Source organism: Callorhinus ursinus, unplaced genomic scaffold (assembly GCF_003265705.2).
Source record: "Callorhinus ursinus isolate GAN/ISIS: 27379988/994484 unplaced genomic scaffold, GSC_fseal_2.0 scaffold11, whole genome shotgun sequence".
NCBI classification, from domain to species: domain Eukaryota; kingdom Metazoa; phylum Chordata; class Mammalia; order Carnivora; family Otariidae; genus Callorhinus; species Callorhinus ursinus.
The window spans coordinates 24922356-24949309 of record NW_027397073.1 but is presented as its reverse complement, the minus strand read 5'-3'; the positions used below and the strand labels follow the sequence as shown (position 1 = coordinate 24949309).

The 26954-nt window shown below is 51.5% G+C and overlaps 1 protein-coding gene across 8 annotated transcripts in view; it reads left to right on the top strand.

Moving 5' to 3' along the window:
• CTIF (cap binding complex dependent translation initiation factor) overlaps window positions 1-26954 on the top strand; it is a 286564-nt gene that overhangs the window by 87562 nt on the left and 172048 nt on the right. For all 8 annotated transcript variants that reach the window (XR_012380017.1, XM_073898235.1, XM_073898230.1 and 5 more), the window contains 4 exons: window positions 594-665; window positions 19587-19660; window positions 20933-21037; window positions 26746-26821. Coding sequence is in view for 7 of the 8 variants with exons in the window: in XM_073898235.1 (XP_073754336.1) it covers window positions 594-665; window positions 19587-19660; window positions 20933-21037; window positions 26746-26821 (327 nt within the window). In the remaining variant the exon portion in view is untranslated. The remainder of the gene's footprint in view (window positions 1-593; window positions 666-19586; window positions 19661-20932; window positions 21038-26745; window positions 26822-26954) is intronic.

Sequence of the window (26954 nt, the reverse complement as noted above, 5' to 3'; positions counted from 1 at the left end):
ACCCTCACTGAGGGTGGAGGGTGGGGCCCAGGGACCCCTGTGCAGCAGGTTTTGGGGGAATCTCATGCAAGTGGCCGTCAGACCACATTTTGGGGCACCCCAGGTCTCTGAGCTCTTGAGGAGTGAGTGCTGGGACTGGGCTGGAGCCAGGCTTCTGATGGCCAGTCTGGGGCTCTTCCTGTCAGCCCACGGGTCCATTGTCCCCTAGAGCTGTGTATACGGGAAGATCCACACGTATATGCCTCCCCTCCGAATCAGGCAGTCAGACGCTGTGCTGGTTGTTCAAAATACAACCACTCTGTGTCCTGTGTGGTTGACTCTGGAAGGTAGCTGGGCTCGATCACTCTGGTGGGCTTAGGTGAAGGGAAGTAACTGCCTTCCCCAAACATACACCAGAGGGGTCACCTCAAGGTGGAATTTGGAGATGCCAAAGTGGACCCACTGGTAGGGAAGGATTTGCCTTTGAAAATGGCCAAGTAGGCTTTTATCCTGGCTCTCCTGCAGAAGGGCAGGGCCGTCCCGGCAAGGCCCCGGCAGGGTGAAGGCAAGCCTATGTGTCCAGCCATCACTGACCACTCCTTTCTCTCCTGCAGTGGGCAGCAGACCACGGTGAGCGGCTAGACAGCAGCTGTCCCTTCTCCCGAGGGCGAGGCCCCCCGCAGCAGGTAGGGAACCAGCTCCGTGCTCCTTCGGGGGTGCTCACGTGTCTTGTCTGTCTGGGTTCCTGGGCTGGCTCGTGACTGCTCTCCTGAGCCATGGTGATAAGGAGAGAGCAGGAAATAGAGAGGAGGGTTGCGGTCTGCTCTCTGGGAAGTTCTCCCCGAACACCCAGCCCACAGTGAAATACCCCCTCCTCAAAACACATAGATTCCTGAGATTTTTTTCGTCATTTGATGATTTTTGCATCAACATCTGCAAAAAAACTGCATGTCCGTTGAGAGGAGAGTGGATAAATGAGGCATGGAATAGTAGATGGCAGTAACACGAATGACCTTGGAGGTTCGCCCATCAGCGTTGGTGATGGATCCCACGAACAGTGGGCCTCCTAGAGTTTGGGTGCTGGAGGGGCACTTGAGATCACTTCTGCTCCAGGTTTGCAGAGGACCTGGAGAGGCAGAATGTGGGGGTGAGGGGTCAGTACCCCCCCCACCCCCGCCGCCAGCCATCCAGCTTCCTGTTCCCGGCTGGAGCCCGCTGCTTCTGTCCCTGCTGCTTGCCTGTGAGATCCCCATGGGGCACCCACACAGGTGTGGGGTGTGAGGCCAGGAGGAAAGAGGCAGCTGCTCTGGTGACCCTCAGGCCCCGTACACCCCCTCCTGGTCACCAACTTATTTTTGCTGATACCTGCTTCCCTGGAAGACCATGGGACTGGAGGCTGAAAAAAACCCATCCATCCCCAGCGGTCAGCCCAGCCTCATGCTGTACCTGTCCAGAGAGATACGGGGGACCTTTATTGGCTCCTGCACTCACTTGCTCCCAATTTCAGAGCAGCTACATTCACACATTGCCCTGAGCCCACTTGCTTGCGTCTGACTTCAAGCCCATGGCGCTGATTAAATCAACTCATCTCTCTTTTGTCCTAAGCGAAGATGGTCAGTGGCCTCAGTTCTAGATCTTTCTTAGGCTGCCAGCCTTTGTACACCATGGTGTGGGGGGATAGCTGCCCTCTCACACTACAAGATGTGTGTGTGTGTTGCATTGTTTCTTGGGCAGGAGGCCATAACGAGAACCCTGGGTTGGGGCTGTGGGTCAGGGAGGAGGCAGGAGACCCAGGTTCTCCTGTTTGCTCTGCCACAAACTTCGTAGAAATTATTTTCGGGGGCGCCTGGGTGGCTCAGTCATTAAGTGTCTGCCTTCGGCTCAGGTCATGATCCCAGGGTCCTGGGATCGAGCCCCGCATCGGGCTCCCTGCTCAGTGGGGAGCCTGCTTCTCCCTCTCCTGCTCCCCCTGCTTGTGTTCCCTCTCTCGCTGTCTCTCTGTCAAATAAATAAATAAAATCTTTAAAAAAAAAAAAAAGAAATTATTTTCGTCCTCAGCTTCCTCCTATAAAAATCAGAGAACTCGATGGCCTCTGAGGGTTTGTCTAGCTTCTCTATGCCACTTTGTAACTGAAGTCCCTGGAGGTGTCATGACCTGACCCAGCTGGGACTTGAACCCCGGTCTCTCACCTGCCCCTCCCCGTATTTTGGCCCTTTTCCTTGCTTTACTGTAGTAGGTGTCCTTCCATGGAGGACTGTTGTCCCTGCCACTAGACTGCCAGTGCTTGGTCAGGAACCCCGTGTTATCCTCCCTAAATCCTTCCAGCCATGGCCTGAGGCCCAGCACGTCAGGAGCACTGTCTGCCAATTTCCTACGTAAAGACTCCTTTAACTCTTCGCTGGCAAAGGCGGGCTTGGATCTGGGGACTCAAGAACCAGAAAGTTCCAGGAAGGGGTTGAAATTCTTAGACAGGGGACATAAGTGGCTGATAAATGAGAGACCAAAAAGGTAGCTCTCTTGTTATTTGGTCAGTAGGTATCTGGTGCTGGAATCTTCCCAGAATCTTCCTTTTTTCCTCTCTCTCTCCCTTTATCACCTTTTCTGGGCCCCCGCTTCCATTCCCTCTGGTCTCATTCTCTTGTCGCTCCCAATCGGATTCCAGGGGGCTGAGAATGACTTGCGCTCCCACTTGCCCCTCACCTGCCTCCCTCACCCCACGCTGTCCTTTCATGGCCAGGTTCACAGCCCTGGAGGACAGTGGGTGGGGAGTCGCCCAGACCGTGGGCTAATGGAGCAGGCCTGGGGGCCAGTGGGATGGGGCACCCTGGCACCACGAGCACCAGCTAACCCCCAGTCCCACCTTCAGGAAGCAGTTGAACAGTTGGCTTGGGTAAGCGGGGTTAGACAAAATGAATGCAACTGAATTTAAAGAAGAAATCATAAAAGGCGCATATTTGATCGTTTCTTGGCAGGTGGAACTGAGACATAGGTTCATTATGGAGGAAGAACCCCAGGAAGGTAGAGATGGGGTCTGGTTAAAATAAACCTGGCTCAGGGCACCTGGGTGGCTCAGTTGGTTGAGCGTCTGGCTCTTGATTTTGGTTCAGGTCATAACCTCAGGTCATGGAATCGAGCCCCGCATCAGACTCTGCACTAAGCATGGAGCCTGCTTGGGATTCTCTCTGTCCCTCTCCCTCTGCCCCTTCCTCCCCACTCGCTCTCGCTGCCTCCCTCTCTCTTAAAAAAAAAAAATTTTTTTGAAATTAAAATTTTAAATATACATATAAAAAAACCTGCCTCTCTTCACTGATGTGCGCAGAGGATGAGGCCTTTTTGGGAGGGGTCTCCTGGGTCACAAATTCATGTTGAATCAAACTGTTCCACATACATTTGGCTATCCCCTCAGCCAGCTGGTCTACCTTGAGATGAGCGCTAGGGCAGCCTCTATATCTCTGACCACCCCTGCCTAGGGCTTTGCACACAGTAGTCACTCAGTTAAGACTCCTGAGACTGCACTGAGTTGGCCCAGGTCCAGTCCATGCAGTCAGTCTCTGGTGGACTCTGTTCCTCTCGCCACCAATTTTGCTGAGCTTTCTGAGGTCATTGGGATGGTGGAACAGCTCTGCCACCCCACATTCACCCCTAGGGGAGAATTTCAGAGGGAACTAAAGGTAGATTGAAATGGGTGGCTGGCTGAGTTGGCATTCCCCCTTAGCCACGTGGGCCCAGGAAAGTGGGGACCAGCAGGAGGATGCTGAGGTTCTGCATTCTGCCCAGGGAGCTCTGTGTGGCAGGTCACAAACCGTGCCCTGAATGAGTAGCCCAGGTGCAGGCACCATTAGGGGATTAGCCGTGCACTGGGATTATATATTTTGTTATTTCAACTGATGTAAGGAGAAGGGGAAGGGAAAAACCCTTGCCCTCTCTGAGCCCTTTCAGAGACACAAAGTGGGTATAACCTAGGGCAGGCTGTCCCATGAGATGAGAGGAAGGGACTCAGAGGAAATTGGGCTATCTACCTGCCCACAATTGGGATTCAGCCGTACTGGGGAGTATTTGGTGTCCTGGCAGCCTCTTTCCAAGAGAGCTCATCCATCACCTAGTCACTTAGGAAGTTGTAGTCGTTTCCAGCTTTTCACTGTAGTAGGGGAATCATTGTGGAGATGATTTACAGGAAAGTAGCTGATAGGAAAGAGTGCAACCTGGTGCATTTAGAAAACGTCTCAAGGTGCCAGCATGGGATTTAGCATTCAGGGAAGAAAGCCAAAGGCATATGGAAGGTTGTGTGAGGTCAGGAGCTAGCAGCTCTTCTCTCTCTGCACAGAAGTGCCAAGGGAAGAAAATTAATGTGCACAACAGCAGCAGAGCGTCTGATTAGTCCTTGAGAAAGACTCCCTGACTGAAGAACTTGTTGGCCTGCAGTGTTGGCTGTTGAGCGAGGCAATGAAATCTTCACTGGGAGCCTGATGGGCACACTTCCTTATCGGGCAGTTTCATGCGGAGCCCTGGGAAAGGTGGGGGTGTGTTAGAAGTGATGTCTTTGAGTCCTGGCCAATGGCCTGGGGATCCCACATTACCTGAAATGATGAGAGAAGGGCATTCCCCTGTGCCATCATGATGTCCGCTAACAAATGGAGCCTCAGGAAGGAGTGAAAAGAGTCTTGTGCCAAGAGTCCAGAGAACCAGATGTTGATCCAGGTGTGGCACACATTTCAGCACCTCTTCTGCAAAATGATAGATTTCTCTGAACCTCTTTGGAAATCTGTTTCATTGTTTCTGCGTCTCCAGAAATGGCCAATTTGATTCAGATAGCTGCTAAAAGTAGCAGCAAGTCTGGATTTTCCTAATTTCTCCACTGTTCCCTTACCCTCCCTAATACCTGTGCTAACCTGCAGCTGGGTTCATTCTAGATGCCAACATTGACTTAGACTCAAGAGATGGCAGGTGGTAGGTGGAGGTGAGCCTCAGATACATGGCTTACCTCTGACCCATAGGAAAGGGTAAAAGGAGTTTTCTGCCAGTCATCTTGTTGCCCTCGGTAATTATAGTATTTGGTTCCGTGCCATTTTTACTCAGCCTCTGTGGATATTTAAGAAATATCATGTTCATGGCACTTCTATTTAGTCAGTATTTATTGAGTATCTGCTGTGAGCTTGGCAGACATAGATGAGCTGGAGCCTTTGGGCTCATTACCTGTTTGTGGAGTAGAGGCTACTTAACATGGAAGATATACAAGGCACTCAGTTAAGTTCCCCAAAGATATTTCCTGACCACAGATACTGTGGTCATTCCAAAGTGGTCCTTTTGGTCTCTGTGGGTAGAGAGATGCCGTATAGGACATGAGACCTGATCTGTGCTCTCAGGAATGGTTAGGATGCTTGACCAGACAGAACGGAAGAGAGAAGAGGGTGAAGAGAGAAGAAATGGTGTTCACAAGGCTTGAAGTTGGGTGCAATATTGGGATGTTAGGGCAGCAGGAGAGAGTACACCTGGAGTGGGTGGTTTGTGTTGAGGTTACAGGAGTATTGGGAATGAGGGTGGTAGATGCGGCGCTGTCTGTGCACTCAGCTGAGATGCTGGAACTGCTGTCCAACCCCACCTCTGCTTGTGTACCTTGTATATCTTCTGTTGTCTCTGGTGTTCCATCCAGGTAAAGTCTGTCCCCTTGTATCAGTCAGGATAGCCTAGGTCATGCAGCAGCAACAAACAGCCTTGAATCTCGGTAACCGTAAACAACCCATCCAAGACCCAGCTTGATGGAGCAATTGCCATTCTCAGCAGTCACCAGGATAGAGGGAGGAGGACCACTGGAGGGTCTTGCATTGGCAAGTCAACACTCCAACCCAGATATAATACACATCACTTCCCCTCTTAGCTTGTGGCCTAGAACCGGTCACATGGCTCCACCCAATCATGAGCACCCCACAAAGTATAATCCTACTATGTGCCTGGAATTCAGGAAGCCAGAACTATTTGGTGACTGGCTAGAATAACTATCACATGCACCGCCTCTAATAGAAGCTCCCCAGGAGCTGGAGCTGACCTCTTCCTCCCACATCAGACCCAGAGCCCCTAAAACATCATGGGCTCTCAGGATGACCAGGAGCTCAGAGGTCACCGGATCCAACCCCTCACCCGGCAGTGCAGGAGCCCCCTCATATGGCTGTTGAGATGCTGGACATTTCCAGTAATGGGGAGCTCACTCCTTCAAAAGGCATCTCAGAACATTGTTAGGCAGCTCCATTGATTAGAACGTGTTTCTCTGATTTAGCCCCAAACCACCTCTCCAAGCTCCAGCTGATGGTTTTAGTTTTACCTCCTTTGTCCACGGCTGTTTAGTCTCTCCCATAGCAGTCCAGCATGGCGAGTCTGTGTTTTAAGCGAAATATCCTCATTCCTGCAGCTGTTTCCCTTTGTCATGGTCGAGTTGGTTCGTTCCTCTGTTTATTTATTGGTTTTTTCACACATTGATCCTATCAGCACGTCATCATGGAGGGCAGCTTGCTGGGAAGAAGAATGGTGAAGGTGATAGGCGCAGTCTCTGTTTACATGGAGGTTAGAGAGGAAAGACAGACACTTACACTGCAGTGCTGAGATGTCTGGGACATGACCTGATGGTTCTTAGGTCCTGTCCCATCCTACGGACTATTATTCCTACTAATAAGCCTCCCCGAACCGAACACAGTCCTGTTGGCATGATCTGATTCTGCAGACTCTGGTGCTGCCAGCATGTGAGCTTCTGTTTTCCAGAAGATACCACCTATCCCTGTCCTCAGGGTGCCTTCTGGCTCCAGCTCACCTGAAGGAACCAGGCTGCAACATTTAAAACAGTAGCGATGGTTGATTTGTAGGGAAACAGTCAGCAGCCATCCATTGAGCCCCTGCGGTCAGTAGTATGAGCCATGTGGCATGGACTCTGTCCTCAGAGAACCTGGAATCTGCTTAGAGAAATAAGACTTTCTCTAGTGGAAAAGCAACAGTCCAGAGCAGCATGGGAATACACGCAGGAGTGGGGCTGGTGTCTGCGGGGGACCTTGCAGCGGGCAGAGGAGGTCAGTTGCACAGGCATGAGAGCGGAGGTGCCAGGCTGTCATGGTAACAGCACTGGACTGAGAGCAAGGAGACATGAGTTCTAGCCTCTGTACCTCTGACTTACTATACAATCATGGTGAGACACATCATCTTGCAGTAGCCTGTTTCCCTCTGAAAAATGAGATGATCTAGACTTAAGGCCATCAGAATACTTTGTTAAAAATATGGACCTAGATTTCTGCTTTGGGAAGATGGAGTAGATGTTCGTTTTTATATTCCTTCTGCTAGGGACAACTAAAATCCTGGACATTCTGTGTAAAACAAACATAAGATTCTGAAAGGTAGAGATAAGAAGGCAGACCAGCTCGGGTTTGGGGGACCCAAGCAAGAACACAGTCATGACTTCCTGGGTTTCCTTTTTACAGGTTTGAGTGCAGGTTTTTGTGTGAACATAAGTTTTCATTTCTCTGGGATAAACACCCGCGAGTAAAACCAGAAAGTAAAACACCTAAGAGTAAAAACATCCCGGACTTGGGGCCAAAGAAGGAGGTAACCAGGAAATGGCAGTGGACACAGATTTTTAAAGTCCCAATAAAAGTCTGTGCTCTCTAAGCAAAGGTCCAGACAAAGGGCAAACTATCAAGATAGAAAAGTTTTAGACAATAACTGCTCTACTCCAGCCAAGTAGCACAGAACAAAGTGTGGCCCCACCCTCACCCACACCAGCAAAGACCCACTGGGAGTCTAGACTGCCACTCTCAGAGGGTTGTAGTGAGCCCTCCTGCCCCTAGTGGGGTGGTTGTCAGAAAAGACCAGGCAGGAAGCTGAGACTTCCATCCCTGCCAGCTCGTAAGTAGGACCCCTAGCACTCCATGGCATTATTAGAGACCGTGTGGGGGCCTGGACTTCCACCCCCACTCAGCAGTTTTGAGGCACCCCTTCTCTCCCTGGTGGGTTGTGTCAGAGGAAATTTTAATAGAAAACTGGACTTCCACCGTTGCCCAGTGGTAATGAGACCACCCCCATGGCAGGGTCACTGGGGACCCTGTGGAGTCCTAGAACTCCCACCTAGAATTCCCGCCTCCTAGCCGTGATAAGTGTACCCCCGGACTTCTGCCTCCACTGGGAGTACTGAGGCTGTGCCCCCCGCCTTTCCCTGCCAGGGTGTTATCACAAAAAGCCAGTTAAAACAGAAGACTTAAATACAGTTCAGGGTCTCATAACATAACATGGAAGTGTCCTTATTGCAATAAAAAAAAATCATCTGTCTTACTAAGAACCAGAAACATTTCAAACTAAATGGAGAAAAGACAATCAGTAGATGTCAACACTGAGATGAGAAATTGGACTTTATCAGCATTAAAAACTTTGCTCTGGGAAAACCCCTGTTCAGAGGATGAAGAGACAAATTACAGAGAGGGAGAAAATTTTGCAAAACATGTATCTGACAAATGGACTAGTATCCAGAATATATAAAGAACTCCCCACACTCAGCATGTAAAACAATGCAATTAGAAAATGGACAAAAGATATGAAGAGACATTTTTCCCTGAAGAGAGAGGATGTACAGATGGCAAAAAAAGCACACAAAAAGATGTGCAACATCATTAGCTGTAGGGGAAATGCAAATTAAAGCCACAATGAGAGATTTCACACCTATCAAAATAGCTAATTTTAAAAAAAATAGTGACAACACTGAATGCTGGTGAAGATACAGAGAAATTGGATCACTCATACATAGCTGGTAGGAGTGTAAAGTGGTACAGCCATTCTGGAAAACAATTTGGCAGTTTCTTAAAAAACTGAACCTGCAAATACCATATGATCCAGCAGTTTTACTCCCGGGTGTTTATCCCAGAGAAGTGAAAACTTATGTTCACACAAAAACCTGTACTCAAATGTTTATAGTCACTTTATTCATAATAGCCCCAAACTGGAAACAACCCAGCTGTCCTTCAACAGGTGAACAGTTAAAAAAAGCTGTGGCAATCAGCAGTAAAAAGGAATCAGCTAGTGACACATGCCATAACCTGGGTGAATCTCCAGGGAATTATGCCGAGTAAAAAAAGCCGATCCCCCAAAGTTGCGTACTCTGATTCCATATATATAGCATTCTTGAAATGGCAAGATGATAGAAATGGGGACTAGGCTAGCTGTTACAGGGATTAGGGAAGGGAGGGGCAGAATGAAACGGTTTTGGTACAAAAGGGCAACAGGTGGGAGCCTTGTGCTGATGGAAATGTTCTGCATCTTGACTGTATCAATGTCAATATCCTGGTTTTACTACTGAGCTATAGTTTTACAAGTTTCCCCATGGGGGAAACTGAGTAAAGGGTACAGGGGATCCCTGCGTTATTTCTTAACAGCTAGATGTGAATCTACAGTTACCTAAAATAAAAGTTAATTTTTTTAAAGAACAGAACCTTTTGTTTCATTAGAATCTTTCAGCGAAATCCCATAAGGAAAACAAAAGGGGCAAAACTGCTTGGTGAGGCGGGGGAAGGAGGAGCCCACCTGCTGTCTCTCCCACTTCATCTACCTCATTGCTGTGGGAGCACCTCTGTAGAAGCCCCGGGTCACCCCTGAGACCCAGTGATCTCTCAGTTCCTTTCCTCCCTCGCCTTCTATGGTTCTGAGTCTGGGGCTGGCAGTAGGGAGTATCCCTGGGGCCTGGGGAGCTTCAAGAAGGCCTAGTGAGGAGCCTTGGAGGATGGGATCCTTTCCCTGCAGAGGGGCATGGGCAGCGTGGACAACTGGGGACAAGTGAATGGCCCCCATTATTTCAGCAGATGCTGAATAGGAAGCCAGCCAGAAGGGGCCTGTGGTGTGGCCCAGTCCAGGACAGTTTCAAATAACATGGCCATGTAAATCCGAAAGCACAAACTTAGTTAGCCAAAGAGAGTGGGCAGAAAGGATTGGATTCAGAGAAATATACTTGGTCACAGGCTTCACTCATTATCGCCCACATTTCCCTTTGGGTTTTAAATTCAAAGACAGTGGGGTCTAGTAGAGAAGGAAGGGACAGAATGAATGGATAGACAAGAAAGTTCCGGAATGAAAGGAATGGGCTTTCCTGCTCCTGAACTCAGCCCTGGTGCCATCCAGGAGGCCCTCTGTGCTGGTCACTGTTCTGCCCCAGTGATCCTTCTATTGTAGGGGCATTAAAATATTGCCGCGGGCGGGGTGGGGGGGTGGGGGCGGGAATCTCTCCTTGTCTCCCACCAGCATGTGGGATGCTGTCCTTGGTGCTGAACACAAACATGCGCATACATGCACACGCACTCACACACGCACAAAATTACTACGACAGGACTGTTTCTCAAATTCTGGTTCAACTGGGAGCCTAAGAGGAGTTTCAGACCCGGCCTGTAGGAAGCCCCTGTTTGGGCCTGGCAGATGTCTTCAGGGGCCTTTGGTCTCAGTGTCTCATATGGTCCACCTGCTCTCCCCACCCCAACCTACGCCAGCTGGGAGTCACTGGTGCAGTCCAAAGACTCATCGTGCAGAGGGGACAGCACAGGTCCGAGGAGTCGAGCGACTCTCCTGAGCCCTCCAGGATGCAGCTCGCAGGCCTGCAACCCTGCTTTCCCCACTTTTAATCCAAACCATGTTGCTACTCACAGGAAGTTTTCCTGAAGTCCTGGAGCCCCTCTGTTCTCTCCCCCAAAACCAGCAACAGGGTTGGCAGGCATCATGTCATGCGGTGCTTGACCACATGCCACCTTTCGTTGTTCTCTTTGTTTCTGTGATTCCTGGTTGGGTGGTGAGACCTTCGAGGGCAGGGATGATAGCCTCAGGACTAGCACTGTGCTAGGCCACCTCTGTGGGTGATAGATCAGGGCTAAGGCAGGGGAGTTGGGGTGGGGTCCTTCGAGAGGAAAGAGAAAAGTTTCGTCTGTGTCTAAAGGGATGGCCCTCCCAGTCAGCTGGGAACCTGTGTCCTTGAAGTGAGAGAACCCACATGAGGGTCAGGCTTGCTGTTGGCCCTCCTGATGGACAGAATCTGTAGAAGAACATTCTACACTGAGAAGGGAAATGGACTGGGATAGTGAGCCCTCTGAGGAGCAGGGGCTCTACTGCCCTTTGCTTTCTGGTGTCCAGCACCAGGCTGTGTATACACAGCTGCTCCCCTACTGGACTTTCAGCTGTGGGAGGCCAGGACGAAAGGCTGGCCACCCCTGCCTCAGTGGCCCCTGGCACAGCGGACAAATAGCAAGCATACTGGGGAAGTCCAGACCAACATGCCCCAGCTTCCTCTAGCTGGAACTTCACCTGTGACCCTCCCAGGAATGGGGGCAGTCCTCCTGCTGCCGGATGTCTGATTCAGTCAGGTTCTGCTTAGTCTCTAAACCCTCGTAGCCTGGAATTGTCCACACCTCCATACCCACACACATGCACATGCACGAGCAAAAACCACCCCGCCGTTGTATACTAATACAGCAAAGACGGCGGCACAGAGGAGGGTTTATTTTCCCACTGCTCCTGACTTAGCATATTTTTCTAGCGTGCAGTGATTCACTCCCACCTGGTTTCATTCACCCAGGCACAGAGCCCCCCCGCCCCCCGCCATCTTTATCCAGCCCAGCTCACACCCCCAGATGCCCCCTTCACTTCACTGCAGGCGGTTTACTCCCTCTGCCCGCACTACCTTCCCAGACGTGGGCAGAGATGGACTTGCAGAACCCAGCTGTCTTGGGGGAGGGGGGATGGATACCTTACTGCATTATAGCAATCTGTGCTGGGGTCATGGTTTATTTGGGTGATGGCACTGCACGGTGCCACGGTTAAGAGCATAAACTCTGGGCCACACTGTCTACATTCCCATCCTGGGAACTAGCTCTCTGAACAGAAGTAGGTTCTGAGCCTCTGTTTTCTCATCAGTGGAATGGGGCTTCCTAAGGTTGTAACCGGTGTGAAGTGCTCAGAGGGTGGCTGGCATTCGGCGAGTGCTGCCTCAGTGCCTTTGCTCTTGTCATCGCCAGGAGTCCAGCTCCCCACCCCCAAGCTGGGGGTAGCTGTGCACACCTGCGGGGCCCTCAGAGGCAGCTCCAGTCTCCCTGCCCGTGGGCAGGCTGTTTCCTTTTCTTTTCCATGTGGTGTCAAGTGCTTGCTCATTATGTCTTTGTGCTCTGTTCTGAGAGCAGCATGGTTCACCCTGGCATGAGGCCCCCTAATTGCCAGGGAAAGGGGCTGTGAGGGATTCGGCAGCGTTTAAGTGCTAAACACCATCCTCTGAAAGGGGTGGTTGCTCCTGATGAGGCTTCTCAGAACTTCGGCCTTGCAGCAGCCTGGGAGGCAGGGACCAGCCGACCCCCTGGCTGGGGCAGGGATGGGGCTCAGAGAAGAACTGTGGCCACAGGAATGGCAAACTGGAGGATGTTCTTGAGGAAGCCAGCACAGTTTTGTGAGGGACTCTCAGTGCCCGGACACCCGAATCCTTGCTGAAAAGTATTTAATGAATGATGCTGGGTCCCACAGCTAGGATGAGGGGGTGAGTGGGCAGAGGGATGCAACAAAAAAAGTGAAGCCAGGGTTCCCAGTTGAGGGGATGCAGAATCACTGGGGCAGAGGGTTAGAAGACTGTTTCCCAAAGTAGGTTCTGTGGAACCCTGGTCCTGACCCCACCCCCCAAAAAACTCTGTGGAATAAAGAGGAAGGATGGGGTGGGTTTTGGCCAAAGGAGTTTGGGGAATACTGCATACTATACTGCCACCTACTTGAAGAGTCAATATCCATCCAAGGCCAATAAAGGCACTGAGAAGGTTTGCAGTAAAGTAATTTATTTAACAGTCTTTTACCCAGTGTATCCCAAACATTTGATGAGGGAACCTTTTTTTTTTTGTCCCCCACAAAACCCTTCTAACATCCAGTGTTTCTAAAAGTGTGTTTTGTGGACCACCCCAGCTGCACTAAATTTAACCTAGCAATGCTCCTCTCTCCACGTGATTCTGATGCATATTGACATCTGAGAGCCAGTGGATTCGTGTTTCTAGAACGCCCCTGGGAAGCCCTGCAGCCGATGAGTGGGGAAACGCTGGACGTGCTGTGGGTTCCTGGGGCACAAGCTTCGAGGACACGGCAGAGGGGCAGAAAGGAGGGGTCTTGAGCTGGTTCCTGTCAGAACAAAGACTGGGGGCAGGGAGGACATTTGTTTCTCTGAGTCCAGGAAGAGCACAGTGGTCCAAAGAGGAATATAATCCCATATCTTGGGCAGTCCAGTGTGGCCTCAGAGCCCGTGACGCTAACACCACGCGTTACTTGTGTGCCAGGAAAGCCGACGCTTGAGAGCGCAGGGGGTGCCTGGGAACAAGCCAAGTCCTGGTCACCCTCTGCCCTGTCCTCTGCTTGTCCTTGCTTCTCACGTGGCTCCTCAGTGTGAGTAAGGGGTGGTTTGGAGAGTGAGGTGGGTCTGGCTCCAGGTGGGAGGTTCCAGAAATCAGATTGCCGTCTGCCTGTCTGTGGGTCTGTCTGTCTGTAAGGTCCTGCCTCTTTGTAACTTACAACCTACTTGGGCTCATGGATGAACCTCTCTGCAATCATAAGAGGGTTTGTGGAACAGATGGCATGTCTATTGGGGGTTGCAAGGTTTGAGGATTGGTGTCCAGAACTCAAGAAAGGGGGAATATCCAGACACTTCAAGGACTTAGACAGGATCTGAAGCCCCACGGCAAGGTGGCCTCATGGTCAGCTTGGATGCTGCCAGCACAGGGCTGGGGCGCTGGGGATGGGCGTGTGAAGCTCTTGGTTCCTGGTGGTCCAGTTTCGCTGTGGCACTCAGTCACTCTGCCGAGTGAGGCCTGCCCCCTCTGGGCAGTGCCCGGGCCACCACCTCTGCATTGACAAGGGACAGCAAAGGAAGGCTCAGCAGGTGAGGTTCTTCCCTCTCTGGGCTGAGATTTGATGGAGATTAATTTTGCTTCCAAGTGCCAGACAGTGTCCAGCCCCTGTTGAGAAACGGTTGCATGCAGTGATTATATGCCTGTCACATTGCATTACAACAAGCTCTGAGGAAACATCCAGATTCTTGTTATATGCTGCAGTTATTGCGTCAAGTAGAGCGACAATAAATAGGGTCAGCCCCTGTGACCCAGACTTTCATTGTGAGCTTCTCTAGACTTGCCCTCTCACCTGTTAATGGGGTTACCTTCTGTCCCATTCTGCACAGACCGGCCGAACCTCTGGCCCACAGCCCTCGGCACCTCCAGCTCAGCGGCCTGAGGGCCTTCCTTCTTGCCCAGGGCCATCACCTCCTCTGGGGCTGCTGAGTGGCACAGGTCCGGGGTCCCCTCCACGTTATTCTTTTCCTGGCTGTGACCTTCCTATCCCTTCATCATAGCCGTTCTCTCTGCTGCCCACGTGCCTTGCTCTTCAGTGGCCTTGAATCCTAGGCTGGTAAATCAATCTTGACTTTCCCAGTCTGTGAATCAATCATTCAGACTCGAAAGCAACAGGGTAGCGTCCATTTAATTGGTTGGCAGGCATTGGAGGCAAACCTACTGTGTGCCTAGCTTGGCCACTGTGGAGGCCCAAGAAGAGAAGGTAGCTGTAGTCAAGGGGCTTACAAGTCTGGCTCCAGGTGTGAGGTTGGGCTCATGGATGGACCTTGAGGACATTATGCTGAGTGAAGTCAGCTAGTCACAAAAAGACAAAATACTGTATGATTCCACTCGGGTGAGGTATCAGAGTGGTGCAAATCATGGAGACAGAAAGTAGGAAGGTGGGGGCGGGGGAAGGGGGAGGGGAAATGGGGAGCTAGCATCCAGTGGGATTGGAGATCCAGTTTTACAGGGTGAGTGCTGGAGAAGGATGATGATGAGGGCTGCACAACCATGTGAACGTACTTAGTGCCGCTGAACCGTATACTTGGAAATGGTTAAGATGGTAAATTTTATGTTGTGTGCATTTTATTTACCGCAAGAAAACAATTTGGGAAAAAAACTTACCTGGAAGATTTAGCTTTTTTTTTTTTTTACATTAATTTATGTATTTGAAAGAGAGAGAGAGAGAGCAAGTCAGGGGAAGGGCAGAGGGAGAGGGAGAGAGAGAATCTCCAGCAGACTCCCCGCTGAGCCTGACACGGGGCTCCCTGACATCATGACCTGAGCCAAAATCACAAGTCGGATGCTTAACCAACTGAGCCACCCAGGCACCCCAATATTTAACATTCTTATAAGGGAACCATGACAAATAATGGTCCCCTTAGGCTGAATTTGTCAGTGCCAGAGTCAGTTGGGTATTTAAAGCGTCAGGGATCAGGGAAAGAGACTTCGTCTGCTACTCTGAAGGACGGTGAACTTCACTCTGGGTGAGGTCTCAGACATGTACTTCGGAAGCAGAATTTATTTGTTTCTTTGATTTTGTTGTTGTTTTTTGACCTTTGCATCTGAAATGCTCTACTACCCATGGAAGCTGGCTAGGTCGATAGAGCATGTGACTCTTGCTCAGGGTTGTGAGTTCAAGCCCCATGTTGGGCATGCAGCCTACTTAAAAAATTGTGAAATGCTCATGGATTATTGCGTTTGAGGCCTGGGCCCGCTAACATCTCAGGAGGCCTGGGGGCTGTCTCCTTGTGGGGGTTGATTGGAGTCTCTCTAGCCATGTGCAGTTTCAAAGTTGCATTTGAAGCAAGCCAGGCACCAGGAGTTGGGATGGGGAGGATGATGAAGCAACTCAAGAAGGGAGGGGGAGGGGGTGATATGGAACATTAGCAGTCAGCTGATTCGAGGACTGTAAATCATGCCATGATTGATTAGTGATGTCTGCCACTGATGGGAGACGGCTTGGCATCAGCGTGCATGCCGGAAGAAACCCATCTGTAGCACACAGCATTGCACTCTCAGAGACCGCTTTACTTAAATACAAAGAATCTCAAGTCCAGACTTCACTGAGGTCACAAGGCAAGGTCACTATGGCAAGAGGAAAACACAAGCTTGAGGAAGACAGTGGAAGTTTATTGAAGTGGAAGTCAGTTTGGCAGACACTTCTTAGGCAGTGAGCAAAGAGCCCTGGGGGACCAGGGAGGGGACCAGAGACCCTGCCAGCCAGGGTCTCTGATCTAGTGTAGGAGAGGGATCGCTAGATGGAGTGATGGAGTGAGGACTGCCACGGGTGGGCTCTGCTGCCACACGTCACCTGCTTGGGTGGTAAGTTCAGGACAGAGCAAGGTGACTGTAGTTTGGGAGGTGAGATGAGCTTCCTGGAGGAGCCAAGCTTTGAAGGAGAGGGGCAGGCGAGGAGCAGGTTGGGTTGGTAAGACACTGTCAGTAATGAAAGGGATTGCGGGAACGTGGGACGGGACAGGTGTGGGTAGGAAGCACCCAGTGCATAGAGCCGCCGTCTGGCACCATATGGAGAGGCTTATGGCCCTAAGTAAACGTGGTTGATTCACAGGAGGATTGTGGCACAGTGGGAGGAGAAGGAGCTCTCAGGGCACGGGGGGAGGAAAAAGTTTTGTCACTTAGAACCTAGGGCTTCTGGCTGGTGGTGCCACTGGGAGGGGCCAGTCCCCATTTTCTTGATAAGGTCTGAGGTCATGCACCACTCCCCTTTTTCCCTCAGCACCCCACTGACTGCCCTCCCTTTTCCCTACACCCCCTCATTGTCTCCCGCTGGTGTCTGTGAGGGGCCGAGCACTTGGGCCCCTCTGCTGGGAGGCTGGGCTACTCAACCTTTCCACCAGCCAGTGTGTTCCCTTTCCTTCAGACTGATTAAAGGCTGAAATGCACCTGCAAACTCCTCACTCTCCCTGGAAACTAGGTTGGTTTCCACGTGAGGGGCTGGTGAGTCGGGCGTGCTGAGTATGATGCAGTAAGGGAGGAGAGCGTGCTCACCAGCTCTGACCGACGTGAAGAAAATGAGGAGAATCAAAAACAAAACCAAACCCCCACATCATGGGCCTTCTCTGTCAAGGTGCTGGTATCTCCGTTTGTTGGGAGAAGCACAGGGGTGGGGTCACTGAGCCTGCTTCAGGTTCATTTCTCGTCCACTGGGGCTTTTGTTCAGCAGGCTCTGGGGCGATGTTGGCTGTGGTCTGCAGGGGAGTGGCCACCAAGGAAGATAGTAGATGGGGCTTTTCAGGGGCTGGCTCCTGGGGAGGTGGATGTTGGGAGTCAGGGACCAGCCCCAGCTGGCCTGGATCTGGGCTTGTCTGCCCAGGCTGCTGTGTTTGTAGGATTTGGGAGACCCTAGCCCTCAGGTGTTTGGTGTGACTATGAGGACAGGAGAAGGTCATGGGGTTGGGACAGGGGCAAATGCTGACTGCAGGAGGAAGGGACACAATTGACCACCCTCACAAAGGGAGTTTGTAGAGAGATGGATGGTTGATTGCCATATTATTTTGCTAGGGCTGCTTGATTTCACGCTTCTGACCCCCAAACTGGGTCAACCTAGTGAAAGGTATTGTCATCCCGCGGTTCTGGAGTCCAGAACTCTGAAATCAGGGTGTTGGAAGAGCCGTGTATCTCTGTGAAGGCACCAAGGAAGGATCTGGTCCAGGTCTCTCTCCCAGCTCCCAGTGGTTCCTTGGCTTGTGGCAGCATGACTCCGATTTCCCCATGGCGTCCTCCCTCTGTGCGTGTCTATCTCTGTGTCCAAATTTCCTCTTTTTATGAGACCAGTCATATTGCATTAGGGCCCACACATACGACCTCATCTTAACTAATTCCATCTGCAACCACCCTATTCCCAAATAGAGTCACATTCTGAGTACTGGGGGTGAGAACTTCAACATACGCATTGGAGGGGGGCCACCATGGAAGCCCAACAATCACTGAGGAATACTTGTGGGGCTCCTAGGAAGTCCTGGCCAGGACAGAGTGGAGACAGTTGGAGACCACCAACCCACCCAGGGCTTGGGGCTCCTGGACACTCCCCAGGCGGTTGTGCTCCATAGAGGCCCTAAAGTTACCTAGAACGTCCTGTTGTGTCCTACCCTTCCCACACTCCATCCCCTTTGCCAGGATGACCCTGTCCCTGCTTTTTCCTCTGCTTGCCTGGCCCTCCTGAATACTTGCAACCCCTGCCCAGGAAAGTTGTCTGTGCTACTGTGGCCCCTTGAATCAGTGTACATATCACACTGTCTTGTAATTACTTATTACGTGTGTGTCATCATACACCATTCTTTGCAGGTAGGGCCTGTGACTTTTCTACTTCTGTGTCTTCAGTGTCTGGCCAGGCCTAGGTCCATGGATAGGTCTCAAAAGAAGATTGTCCAGTGTAGGAGCTAAAGGACCTGAGACATGGCAGGTTTGGGGAGAGATCAGTCATAAAGACAGGGAATACTACCAGGAATCTAACCAGGAGGTCCTAACACACATAGAAAATAGTGCACATATCACATGCGTACAGTTCAGTGGATTTTCACAAGCTGAACACATTTTTGTAACCGGCACCCAGATCAAGAAACAGAACATTACCAGCCCCTACCCCATACCCCCTCTGGGGTCCCCTTCCAGGTACTATCTGAATTCTGTCTCCACAGGTTAGTTTGCCTGCTCTCGAACTTTATGTAAATCGAATCATAGAGTTGGTACTTTTTTGTGTCTAGGTTCTTTTGTTCTAGTTTGTGTTCGGAGGAATTTACTTATGCTGTTGTATGTTGTTTTAATGTGTTCAATCTCCCAGCTGGGTAAAATTCCAGTATGTGAATTATACCACAATTTATGTGTCTGGTCAACTGCTGGTAAGCATTTAGCTGGTTTCCAGTGTGGATGTGTTATGCATAGTCCTGCTCTGCACCTCTGTGCTTCATACTGTTAGTGAACATTTGTGCACATTTCAGTTGTGTTAGTACCTGGGCGTGACTTCTGGGTCATAAGGCATGCACACGCCCAGGTGTACTGGAGGTGGAAGCGTTGTTTGTAAAGAGTGTGATGATGAAAGTGGCCTGTAGGGGTAACGAGGGATGGATGACATCAGGAGTGAAGGCACATTGCTGGAGAACTTGGGGAGATCGTCAGCCAAGGGGCAGATAAGTCAAATTATAGAAACTGGATGGAATAAAGTGCTTTCTGTCTATGGGATGTATCATGTAGGGAACACTGGGGGGACGAAGACTGGAGCGGGTTGACTTAGAGAATTTAATCCCTGGTGTAGCCTTGGTCAATGGGGGCTTCTCAGTGCTGATTTTGGGAAGTGGGGGCTTAACTCCAGAGGAAGTCAGCGCCTCCATACGGACCTGCTACCATGTCTGGCTTTGCAGAGCCTCTGTGCCTGGGAAGAAGGCACTGCTATAAGGCTGCAGCTCAATAGCGTGGCAGCTTTGAGGACAGAGCCAGGGGCTGGGGGCAGCAGAGACCCAGGCTATTTCTATACCTGACCGCACAGGTGTCAGACACCGTCGAAGGGAGGGCCTGTGCCTGGGGGGATGCCAGGGGTCCTTATGACTCTTACTGGGCGCACCAGCCAGGATGCTCACTCCAGTGGCTCTCTCCAGCCCACAGTGCCCAGAATGACCACCCGAGGCGGGAGAGGGAAGGCCTCTGCAGCCCGCTCTGGGAATGGGCCTTTGCCCACTTGTTCTCAGTGTCCTGACCTAGCAAATAATACCACCCTTCTCATCCCCTGTTTCTTCCAGAATGGCAGCAAAGACAACTCTCTGGACATGCTGGGCACGGATATCTGGGCTGCCAACACCTTTGATTCCTTCAGGTAAGCTCCTCTTGCTCTTGTCTGTGCCATATGCCTCTGGCTGGGATGCCAGCTTCTTGTCCTTAGAGAAGCGCCGTGGGGTCTTTAGAAGTTGAGTAAATGGTGAGTGTTCACTGATCAAGAAGTGGAGAGAAACAAAGAGGGGGTGAAGTAGAAAGGATGAGACCGCTGAGGAAGGAGGTCAGAGAGAGAGAGAAGGAGATGGAAGGAAGGAAAATGAGGGGAGAGCGTCCAAAGGAAAGAGAGAAAGAGAAAGGCGAGGAGGCTGAGAGAGGGTTAAGAAGGGGAAAGAGAAGACATGCTAACGGTCCACCCACGGGGAAGAGGGCGAGAAGGCAGAGGAGTGGACCGGTGGTTGGAAGAGCAAAGGAGAATGGCGCGTGGCACACGCCAGGCAGCCGGTGTTAGAGCCAGGGACAGATGGCTGTGACTGCAGTTACCCGCCCCCCCGCCCCACTCCCGGGGTCATAGGCATTGGGGGAGATGGCTGCAGGGAGGTCTGGAGGAAGGAAGGGTTGTCAGTGGTTCAGATTCTAGAAGGTTCCTCATGGGCCAGGTTGGAAGAACAGGTATTGGCCAGGGTTACCTCAGTATGTGGGGATGGTGCCCCTGAAAGTTTTGCTGATGGGTACCTACCATATGTTCACTCCTCTGGAGAGTGATAGCTTCGAACTGTGGATGGCAGTGGCCCTTTAGCTCTGCTCTGTCCCTGGCTTGGAGCTGGCCGACACTGGGTGTGCTCCAGGCACACCCCTAGCTCAGACTCAGAACGGAAGCACCATGGTCTCCTGGGACTGGGGCTGGTGGCAGCCAGCCTCCTGCCGTGTTGACTTGCCTCATCTACCTCGGGGCTGCCTTGCCGCCATTTTGAGCTGCTATCAGAAGCTTCAGGTTTTTGGCCTCCTTTTTCTCCAGCCTTCCTCAAATGTAGGTGTGAAAGCAAACTCTGAAGTGTTTTAGGGGACCGCTGTAGGGTAGGCATCAGACCGACACTTGTGTTTTATAGGCCCGCATTATTGCGCAGCGGCGTTGAGGGGAGGTGGGGGCTTCACACGCAGCTTCCTGCCCCTTTGTCTGTGAGCACAGAGCTGACACCACAGCCTCCATTCCAAGTGAGGGGTCTCTGTCCACCCTGCCCTTGGCTAGTGGGGGCCCTCCCCGTCCGGCCCACCTCTTTGTGAGGACACTCCCTGTGTCCGCCTGTCTGGTCCCCATCAGTAACTGGGCTGGTCGCCCCCTTACGTCACTTCCTCACCTTTTCGCGTCCTCTAGTGGTGCCACCTGGGACCTGCAGCCTGAAAAGCTGGACTTCACCCAGTTCCACCGGAAGCTGAGACACACGCCCAAGCAGCCCTTGCCACATATCGACCGGGAAGGGTAAGGAGTGACCAGGGGCTCTTACATGGGGGTGGGTGGGGTTGCAGCCATCCTGGGGTCGAGAGGGGCCTTCCCCTGGGCAGGCAGGCATCTCTGCTGAACTGGGGACACATAGGTGGCTGATGTCCAGAGAGGCTCTCCACCTAGAACTACAGGCTCACTGGCCTCTCTCCAGAATCCCTCCACGCTTCCCTGCCCAGCCCCCTGCAGCCGCAGCCCCTGCTCCTCTTTGTGACCGCCGCAGCTCTGCTTGTCAGCCATTGAGTGCAGTGGGTCTCACATTTGATCAGGACCCCTGGGAGACTTATCAAAACAGCCAGAACATCCTAAACTCCGATTCAGAAGTTCTGGGGTGGGGCCTGAGAATGTGCATTCCTAACAAGTTCCCAGGGGATGCTGGTGTGGCTGGTCCAGGGACCCCACTTTGAGAACCACTGGTGTAGTGTTTGATTTTATACTGGGTTGTCTCATCCTCTGCTTTTTTCGTGTTTCAGTGTTGCCTTGTTCTCTTAATGACGTGTCTGGGCCTGGGCTGACCTCAGGACAGCAATGTGACTGACACAGGGAATGAGACAGATGGGGGTTTTTTTCCCTTTCTTTTTAAAATGCTTGTTATTTACTTAGAATTCATATAACAACACATTAACGATTTTAAAGTGTTCAATTTAGTTTCGTTGTGTATTTTCATAATATGGGGTAGCTACCACCTCCCTGTAGTTCCAAAACCTTTTCAACGCCCCAGAATAGAATCAGATCCACTAAGCAGTTACACCCCAGCCCCCTCTTATACCTGGCAACCACCCATGTGCTTTCTGTTTCTGTGAATTTACCTCTTCCAGATATTTATAGAAATGGGATCATATGTGGTCTTTGGGCTCTGGCTTCTTTCACTCAGCATATTTTTGAGGTTCATCCACATTGTAGCATCTATCAGCACTTCATCCCTTTTTGTGGCTGCATAATATTCCGTCACATGGCTCTATCCCTGTTTGTTCATCCATTCATCTGCTAATGGGCGTTTGGGTTCTTTCCACGCTCTGGCTATTGTGAATGATTCTACAATGAACATTCGTGTACAAGTATTTGTTTCAGTCCCTGTTTTCAATTCTTTGGGGTATGAGCCTGGGGATGAAATTGCTGAGTCATGCGGTCCAATTCTGACACCAGTTCTGAAGTGTGTGTGGTTTTTTCCCCCAACACCACCAAGCAGTTTTCTGGTATCAGCTGAGTATCCTGCAATTTGGCTCAATTCTGACACCATCTACCTGGAAAAAAGTGTCAGACCCCACAGGTTGAGAATTCAGTCCTACACATTGTGCCCTCCCTGCACTGCAGACGCCAGTCAAGAGGCCAGGCTGTCACCTGTACTTCAGATCTCTGGCTCTAGATTGGGGGTTCCAGTGACCCACTCCATGACTTCTATTGATTTGCTGGGGGTGGAGGTGCATGGGAGTTGGGAAAACACTGTACTCAGTAGATGACTGGTTTATATAAAAGGTTGTAACTCAGGACCAGCCACATGGAAGAGAGGCATAGGACGAGGGATGGGGAAGGTGCCGAGCTTCATGCCCTGTCCAGAGTGCCACTCTCCCGGAATCTCCCCCTGCTCTCCACCCCGACGCTCTCCAAAGCCTCTCCTTTTGGGCTTTTGTGGAGGCTTCATTACACAGGAGTGATTGATCGAATCATTGGCCACTGGCGATTGATTCCAACTTCAGCCCCTCTCCCCTCCCTGGAGGTCAGAGTCGGGACTGGAAGTTCTAACCCTCCATCATATAGTTGGGTCCCCTGTCAAGTAGCCCCCTCCCTTAGGTTCCCTAGGTGTTTTTGCAAAAGTCGCTTCATTAACATAACAAAAGACACCTTGATCTCTGTCTTGGCTTAAGAAATTCCAGGGCTTTTAGGAATTCTGTACCAGGACTGGGGACACAGACCAAATATATCTTACATAAATCACAATACCACACATGGTAATTCCATGTTTTAAGTTTTTGAGGAAATGGCCAAATGATTTTCCACGAAGGCTGAATATTTTGCATTCCTACCAGCAATATTCAGGGTTGCTGATCTTTCCACATCTTAGCCAACACTGGTTGTTCTCCTTTTTTTTTTTTTTTTTTTTTTTCCGAGGGTTTTTACTTTTCCTTCCGATCCCTTCCTGTCCACTCCCGCCTCCCGTCACTGCAGATCTAAACATAACTGGTATTATTGGTTATATTAAACATAACTGCCTCTCACCTGCTCCCTACCCCACCCTAGTGGGCACCCCCTCTCTCGCCACCCTGGTCTCACCAGTGTCATGAACAACAGCCTAGGGAGGGAGATGCTCTCGTCCCTATTTCAGAGATGAGAGAAATGCAGCTCAGAGAGGCAGACTGACTTGCCCAAGTGGAAGAGCCATGATTTAAGGCCTTCTGACACCATCCAGTGCCCAGGTCACCATACCAGAGTATCTGTGAATCAGCTTAACCCCCTTAAAATTTCATGCAAAATCACGTGCTTGTATAAATTTTTCTGGGGAGAGACCCATCACTTGCCTCACACTCTCCCAGGAGACCCCAGCCTCTCACCACGGCTCCTTTTTCCATCATCCTTCCTGTGTGGGTTCCATCAGAACTTCCAAGAGCATTTTTTGCTTGGGTAGAGAGGGGAGATGGCCTTCAGCATGGAGGCGCCCTATTAGAATGGGATAGAGCAGAGGCGAGACCGGGCCTCCCCAGGTTCCTGGGGGATCGTGGGTGTAGCATCCAGTGGCCACCTTGTGGGTGAGGCAGGAACTGTGTCATCCTTAGAGTCCAGCCATACTGGGGGCGGACTCCACGTGCCCAGCCACTGCAGCATCCCTTGGAAGCAGGGTACCAAGGTTGGTTGCCAAGGCTTCCTGCAGCCCATGTTTCCATGGAGGGACAGAAATCAGAGAAGGCTGTTGCCTTGGAAACTCTGTTGGCAGCAGTGACTCAGCTGGTTGGTAGCAACCTTCTGCCCTCCGAACCTGCAGTCCCTCCAGGGAGTTCAGAACCCCAGACAGGACGGTCTAGGAGGACAGCAGCCCTCCCTGCACACGGTCCCCTGCCGCCCCCAGGGGCTGCCGAGGCGCCTGTGCTGAGCTAAGCTGGTGCATAGCGTGTGCTTGGAGCTCGGGGCCGCTGGGAGTCCAGAGGTGGGGGGTGGTGTACGCGATCTGGGGGTGAGGGTGTCAGCCATTCCAGTCAGCCAGCAGTCCCCAGCTTCCACACCTCCCACTGCCATGGTGCCTATGAAATACAGATGCAAGCCACTGGTACCTTCACCAGCCAGCCTGTAGTTAAGAGGTAGCTGGGTGTTTCCAGACCTGTCTCCGCCTCCTTACCTACATGCAGCCCAGGGCATCAGGAGGCTGGGGTGGGGGCGAGGGGGGAGCAAGAACTCTCCACTTTTCCCTCATGCCCTTCACACCCTCCTTACACCCCTCCTGCCCCAGCCCCACCTCCCAGAACCTGAGCTGTCCTTCCAGCCCCGGCCCTCTAGCACCACCTTGCCCCTTTACGCACCCCCACCCCCGCCCTACTCCCCTGGCAGGAAGGCTGACATCCCAGTTGGCAACATACTTGGGCTTAGCTCCAGGCCATTGCCTTGCTGCCCTCTGCCCAGGACATTTTCCCGAGTTCTCTGCTTGGCCAGCTCATGACCCACCTCCCTCCCTCTGCCCCAGACCATTCTGGATGCCTCTGGACAGTCTGGGCAGCATTTCTGTCGGTTCCTGGGCTGCCCCCAGTTGCCCTGAGAGGCCCAGTCTATGCACTGTTTACACTGAGGCCCAGCCTGAGCCAGAGCCCACACAGAAACACTTGTTGAACGGGGGGCATAGCTCACGTCCTCTGCCCTCTTCCACCCAAGCCTTGCTGGGATATGCAGCCACCCCGGCTCCGCCTTCTGTAAGGCTTCCCTGATGCTTGTCACATGCTGCCCCCTACTGGTGGTCAGGCTCACTGCCCTGTCAGATGAGTTTAGGATTTGTTTCCCAAGAGCTGTGAGTTGTGGAGGGCAGGAACTACACCAGATTTATTTTCCATGACTCCAAGGGAGGTTAACAAGGCCAAAAACACAAGAGATGCTCGGCAAATATTGAACAAATAAATGCTCTGAAATTTGAGAGTTGCATTAATTCTGCAGCTGGAAAATGCCACGGCCATCACATCGGGCAGCCCTCACCATGCCTGGGTCCCTAATAATAACAATGAGAGCAGTGGTCACTAATCCGTCCCGGGCACCGTTCCAAGTGCTCAACTCATATTATTTAAAACTCACCAAACCTAGGGAGGCAGGAGCATTATTATCTTCACGTTGACAGATTGCGGGAACTAGGAAGCACAGAGAAATGAGTAACTTGCGTGGGCTGAGGTCGGCTCCAGGGTCTAGACTCTTGATCAGTCTCCGTGCTGGTGCTCTCTCCCCTGGCAGCAACCACAGCGAAACAGGGGCGCCTGGGTGGCTCAGTCGTTAAGTGTCTGCCTTCGGCTCAGGTCATGATCCTGGGGTCCTGGGATCGAGCCCCGCGTCGGGCTCCCTGCTCTGCGGGAGGCCTGCTTCTCCCTCTCCCACTCCCCCTGCTTGTGTTCCCTCTCTTGCTGTGTCTCTCTCTGTCAAATAAATAAATAAAATCTTTAAAAATAAAAAAAGTAGCAAAACGGTAATAGTAGGAGTACTAGTAAGATAGTTGTAAACAGTATTATTATTAGGAGTAGTAGCCCTAGTGGTAGTAATGTATTTACCATATTATTTATCTTACTATAATGTGATGTGATTATTACCCATATTTACCATAATAATATGTTTACCATTAAATATGGTATGTAAATATGGTTGTATATGTGGGGGTGTGTGCGTGTGCAAGCGTGCTCGTGCGCGCCGGGCATGATTGTAAGCACTTAGATACATTAACTGGTTTAATCCTCCTACCACCTTAGTTAGACACTACTAATGATCCCCATTTTATAAATGGGGAAACTGAGGTCCAGAGAGGTTACATGACTTGTATAGGGTCACCCAGTTAGTAAGGGATGCAGCTGGGGTTCCAGCCTGGCAGTCGGGTCCCAGAGTCTGCACCTTCAATACACAGAAGACATGGGTGTTTGATTGGCAAATCGAGGCCAGTGTCTGTGCCCTGATGGTAGGCCTGCCCACAGAGGGCATGAAGACAAAGCATCAACATCTGAGTGGGCTCGCTGGACGGGCTGAGAGGCAGGCCAAGGAAGGAGAAATCCCTGTTGCTGGCCTGTGTGACCTCAAGAAAGTTGTTTGGTCTTTCTGTTCATTCATTGTCCCTTTGGTATAATGAGAGAGATGATGGGCTTTTGCCGGAGCTGTGATAGGTTTTGGGGTATTCATCGGCAGGGAGCTTAGCGTCTTTGCCTGGAAGGATCCTGGGGAGCTCTGGTACCTCTGTTACCCTCCCTGGGGGTTGGATGTCACATTAGTGCTGCCTGCCCCGGGACTGGTCCCAGCACGCCCACCTGCACAAAGTCCTTCGTTCCCGAGGCAGGGCCGGTGTTGTCAGGCCTGAGGAAGGAAGGCATGCTTCTCCAGAGCTCTTTCCTCTGGGTGGGACAGACTGATCCTGCAGGCCTTGGGGAGGCAAGGCCAAGTGTCTGCTCTTCCTGCTTGCCAGGCCGGGATAGGATGCATGGACATGCCGACTTTTCAGTGCCTTTCTGTCTTTTCTGGTCCAGGTGTGGAAAAGGGAAGCTGGAAGATGGGGATGGCATCAACCTGAATGACATCGAGAAGGTCCTCCCAGCCTGGCAGGTAGGTGCAGGAACAGAGTCTCCAACCCCCTCAGCCAGGTCCTGAGCCTCAGCCTGGGCAGAGCCTACCTGCTCTTTTGGCCCCTTGCTCCAGCAGTGGCAGATGGGCAGGGGTGGGCGCCTGCCGAGGTCCA